The 5,500-nt window shown below is 35.7% G+C and overlaps 1 protein-coding gene and 1 long non-coding RNA gene across 2 annotated transcripts; one reads left to right on the top strand and one right to left on the bottom strand.

Annotated features, from left to right (window-relative positions):
• Positions 1-581: 581 nt before the first annotated feature.
• On the bottom strand, positions 582-4,703 carry LOC105115672 (gibberellin 2-beta-dioxygenase 2-like). Its single transcript, XM_011012633.1, has 3 exons — positions 4,179-4,703; positions 1,836-2,202; positions 582-1,083 (listed from the first exon to the last, which is right to left on the bottom strand). The coding sequence occupies exons 1-3, from the start codon at positions 4,556-4,558 to the stop codon at positions 823-825; spliced, it is 1,008 nt and encodes a 335-aa protein (XP_011010935.1). The 5' UTR covers positions 4,559-4,703; the 3' UTR covers positions 582-822.
• On the top strand, positions 3,423-4,011 carry LOC105115667 (uncharacterized). Its single transcript, XR_840376.1, has 2 exons — positions 3,423-3,775; positions 3,830-4,011. It is a non-coding gene; the product is annotated as an uncharacterized LOC105115667 (long non-coding RNA).
• Positions 4,704-5,500: the final 797 nt, after the last annotated feature.

Here is a 5,500-nt window from a genome sequence, read left to right as displayed (position 1 = left end):
CGAGATCCTGGAGATATGTGTTTGTGCAGTGAGCAGAACTGGTCAGTAGAAGTGTTCTTGCCTTGCTGCATGATCTCAAATTCGTGCCTGTTTAGGTATTTCCTGACTCGGGAGCAATATCTGATAAAACAATAACAGAAAAGAACATTTGCAGCCCTAGATCAACATTTTCGAGGCTGGCTTTAGGTGATATGATAACAGACCAGGCATTCTGAAGTTCTGATTGCTCATTGGAGCGCATGACTGATTTGAATTAGATGGTTCTGTCTTGTTAGAGCCTCTAACCTGCTTGTAATGATGTGGATGGTTTTGTTCTTAAATTTCTTTAAACTCTGACATTATGTATAAGCTTCTGTTCCTCATATATGATTAATCTTTCCTTTTAGTAACTAAATAGATAGTTCCAGCCCAGGCATTGTCGTTGACCTTTTACTGATGCACTTCTTCTTGAAGTAGTTTGGTATCAGTAACTCGATTTTCCAGATTCAAATTTATATTGTCTTGATTAGCTTCATTTAACATCTTATCCTATCAAGGCTTTCTCTATTCTTGTCTTTCTTAACATTCAAAAGAATCCATGATAGAGCTAACCACCATCCCACTGGCCACTAAATATTATTCAAAAGGGAAAATTTTACACTAACGGCAAAACTACAGTTTTACATACCATTACCCCACCAAAAGCTACTAGTCTCTCGCTGGATAAACAGTAGCAATGGTAAGGATATCAAACGGCAAAATTCCCCTTCAGGGGTACAGAAAGACGCTAAACTTAGATATTTAAACATTTATATTCCATAATACTAAGCTATCAAAAACTCATCAAGCAACTTGCTCAACTACTTCCATCCTGAATAGACCAAGGCGGCTATCTCCAAGTCGCAGAGCAAAAGCAGCTTTCTTGAATTCAGCCCAGGAGAAAGGCCTGTATAAGGCAGGCTTGATGGGTGTAACCATTTCTGGTGGAACGGCGATCCTTGCATTAAGTGGGGGTGCAGCAAAATAGGCCATTGACATTCTAGACTTGTACGAGTTGGTTAGGGCTTTGTGCCTCACACTTACAAATCTCCCATTTGTCATTGCCTGCAAAATTTTGAGAGAGAAATTAGAATTAGATTTCCATGAGAACTAGCTAATGATGTTGACGATAACAAGCATTTAGTTCTTGAAAATGAAAATTTCAAGAAAAAAACTTCCACAAGAAAACCGGTTCTGTAAAGACCTTAGTAACATATCTTTGTCATTGTCAATTAAAAAAAAATCAATTTCATTTTCACAACGAAGAGACCCAGGAAAAACGATACTCCACAGCAAATTTCTTGGAAATGGTGAAGTCAGGGAACAGAAGTATTTCCTCGGTAATCTCAAGTCCGGTTCTAAACACCTCATAAAAGGGCCAACCAACGGCCAGGTACTTTTCAGTTCCAATAGTTCTGAATCTAGCTGGTGTTTATTGGTTGAAATTATATATATGTATATATATATATATATTACATTATTTTTCAAGAAAATTCTTTTATTATTTTAATGCATTAACATTAATAAAAAATGCTTTAATATATTTTCAACAAAAACTATTCTTTTAAAAATACTAAAAAGCAAAGGATACCGTTCTCTAAACGGGCACTCAGTGATTCAATTATTCATTCCCAACTGACGTTGATCTGGGCCGCATTGGCATCAAGAAACCAAATCCGAAGCCTCCTGGTTACTGGCTAGCTAGCTAGCTAGCTTAGCTAGAGTAGCAGTAGCTTCCATCAAGTCCAGATCAACGTTTTCACGCCCTATGATTGATTACAAGATGAGAGAGAAAAGTATAAAAATTGGAGACCAACCTGTAACAAGTCACCCACATTAACACAGAAGGCAGAAGGGTCAGGTGTTACTGGAACCCAGGCACCGTCCTTCAGGGAAATCTGAAGGCCACCCACGTCGTTGGATCTTAAGATGGTCAAGATCTGAGGGTCAGAATGTTCTCCAAATCCTACCTTGTTGTGGTTACAAGGTGACGAGGAGTCCTTATCCTTGCAGAGTACAGGTATGGGAGGGTAGTGATTTAACCTGATGATTGAGTCACTGTCATCATCTCTGATTAGTCGACTGAACACCGATCTATCTGGGACCCACAATCCCTCTGCCATCAGATCTAATAACTCACATGCCAGCTCCCTAACTGCTTCTATGTAGCCGCTCATAGCAGAGCTGTATCACAGAAATAGAAGAGAGAGAGAACAAAAATCACGCCTCGTCGACGTCGGTGAATATAACAACAGGCTAGGAGGGATTAAAAATAAAAAAGAAAAAAGACGAAGCCACAAGTCACACGTCTAGAAAAGTACACTAGACCTGCCTTTCCTTCGCTTTTCCCAGATTCTCTAATATTCATAAATTCCAGTATTGCATTATTTGGCGAAAACAAGTCACCGAAGCCATTCCCCCAGATTTCACAATCTCCCTGACTTGTGCATTTTGATTCTCCATTTTTTTTCATGCAAATAAGTTACCTTATCTTCATTTTCTTTTCAAATGTTTTGGGTTAATTGTGATTGTGATATAGAAAAAGAAACACTTAATCATGTGTGTTGCCACTAGATAAATTTTACATGTGCATGCTGACGACATTCAAGATAGATGAGCATAGAGGTTGGAGGTAATATTTGTCTGTTCTTTTTAGTCAAAAGAAACTTTTGATTGGTTTATAAAAAATTTGATTGGTTTATAAAAAAAGAAACTGAATGATTTTTAAACCAACCACCATCTTTTTCTTCTATACCTCCTTTTTTTTTTTTAGATTACCGAACATTCAACTTAAGAAGACATTAACCAGTAAATCAACCCTAGTATCTGAATACATAAAACTTCTCTTGTTTGGGGGGAAAAAAACAGTCTTCCAAGCAGTAATGGAGAATGTTTCGACTCTCAAGTGAAAGAAGTTCTGACATGTTATCCCACCTTCGAGGAGGACATATAATTCCATATTCCCATGTGATTTGGTGTTTTAAATTCAATTTCATAAAAATCACGAATGTTGGTCCCTTTTTAAAAAATTATCAAGAGAGATGGAGTTGAAATCGATCGCTCTTCTTACATGCATAATCTTGTTAATGATAAATTACAATAACTCCTTAGAACATTATTTTGGAATTGCAGGTAGAGTTCAAAACTTTAAAGATTTTACGAAACCTGCCTCTTACATTTTTATGAGAAAAATAGTAAACAGTACAGATTTTATATCTAATTTTTTGCTATTATTTTTAAGAAAAATGGAGTGTTTTGTAATATTCTTGATTTTTTGTATGATTTATACAATTATCTCGATACTTAGTGTTGCTGTAACTTACTAATTTCATAAATTTGCTTAATTACTGCAAATTAGACGTGAATAATTATTACTGAGCGATGATTGCTAATAGTCACGCTAGCTTGCACAAAATTTCATAGCTAGCGTTCTACTTATGGAAACCTAGATCTCTTCATTTTCATGTTCCTTTCATACCATGCATTACCAAGGATGATTAAAGAAATTCCTATGATAACATGTACGGGTATTCTGCTCACATAAAATATTAACAAAAAGCAACTTGTTTCACCCTGAAATTCATTAAGGAAGATTCTCCCAGCAAATCAGAGAAGATTTTTGCATTTTTAGGAATGTCAGGTGCACTTGAATACAAGAGGTTTAAAAGATACAGTTCAATTTCAAGAAAGTTCCCAGCCAGCACTATGTTTACATATATATAGAAGTGCCCGGGACATTGAATTAGCAACTTGCATGGTAGCATCATTTTCAAAATTCGAAAATAAATCTAATTTGAATTTTAAAAAAAAGCTAGTACTTTGCTGGTAGTAGTAGTGGGCTTCTCAGTTTATAGGCTTTGCATCATTTTGTTGTTATTTGTTCACCAATCTTTTACCAATAGCTTCGCTAAAACATGTTTTACCTCGGGTTCTCAAGGCAGCACTCAAGAAAAAAAAAAAAAAAACCTATCTTGCACTTTCTTCAAGAGGTTGGTGACTCTCGAGCAAATACATGCATGAAAGTAACTAACATTGCAAACGTAATTTCAAGAAAGAAAAAGGGAGAAAATAAACTCTAGATAAATAAATGGGGATAGTGTTAAATTTTCATATACAATAAATGAAAAGCTCAGAGAAATATAAAGGGTGTAAGCACTTGCCTGAATTCTGTAGGGTCATTGGAGATGGTTTTGGATCTTTCAGCAATGGAGAGAGGATTGGTATTAAAAAGTAGATATTCAACCTCTCCTGTATCACCATTAAAGCCAATGTTTTTGCAGCCATAACCAAAGGAATTAGCAAGCCCAGCCTTTTGCTTTTCATCGAATGTTTTGGCAAAGAAGTTCAAACTTTCGTTTTCCATTTTGGCAATGATGTCATGAGGAACGCCATGGTTTTTTACCTTGAAAAAACCATATTCTTCACAGGCTTTGACAATGAGATTGGACACCATTGATCTCTCCCCTGAGAGATCTATTACAGGGAGCTCAATGGCCAGGAGTTTTTCCCCGTGAATTTGAGTTGGGGATGCTACTACCATGTCTATAATTATATATCTTCGGAGACACAGGACAAAGGAAATTAAAATAAGGAAGAGGAGCACTGGAAGATATAGAAGAGAAGAGGTGACTGAGGAATATTTTGAGAGCTGGAGAGACCGGAAAGGAGGTGAGAAAGGGTGAGGTGCCTGCTCATGCTTGCTATAGATATATAGGAGAGAGAATATCATAGCAGGAGGACGGGGAATTAATAAAATTATTTATTTTTTTGTTATTTTATTGATAATTTGTTTCTTTAATTTTCTCGGGATTCAAGAATGAAAGACCTTTCGGGTGGGTGAAGTACAACTAGCAAGATCTTGTTTAATGTGAGAAAGGTTGACTTCCTTCATTGATTTCTTGACTCCTTTTTTATGTTTCCTGGATGAACTTTTCAAAACTCTTTTTATTGACTAGATTTATCTTTAATTTTGTATGGCCTTTTTATTAGCTATTATTGTTATTATTGGACTTCAGATACTCCCTTGTTTAAAATACTCCCGGCCACCTCCCCTTCTCCCTCATTTCCAACGCTTGTTATTATTGGACTTCAGATACTCCCTTGTTATTATTTCCAACGCTTTAATGAAATTATTTTCTTACTCTTGAAGAGTAAACTTACTTATCTTAGTATCAGGGGGTAGAGATATATTTTTCATCAAATTGGTCATTAAAGAAAATAAAGGGGTTAGAGGGATTTTTTACCTTTCTCATGGAGTAATTATTAACTTACTTGGATACTCATAAAAAAACAATTTTTTTTTAGCTTAGGATATAATGATACTGCTTTTCATGGAGGGTGAGATGTAATTGAGTATTCTAATATGTATAAAATGTTATTTAAATCAATAAGTAGTAATCGTGTGACAAATACGTGCCTGAGCTATATATGGCAAGTGCAGTGCCAAAACATATGTTAATGACAGCAATATTTGATATATATC

This window comes from Populus euphratica, unplaced genomic scaffold (genome assembly GCF_000495115.2).
Source record: "Populus euphratica unplaced genomic scaffold, PopEup_1.0 scaffold5.1, whole genome shotgun sequence".
Classification (NCBI taxonomy): Eukaryota; Viridiplantae; Streptophyta; class Magnoliopsida; order Malpighiales; family Salicaceae; genus Populus; species Populus euphratica.
Note: the sequence above shows the minus strand (reverse complement) of the source record. Positions and strands in the feature narration are given on the sequence as shown.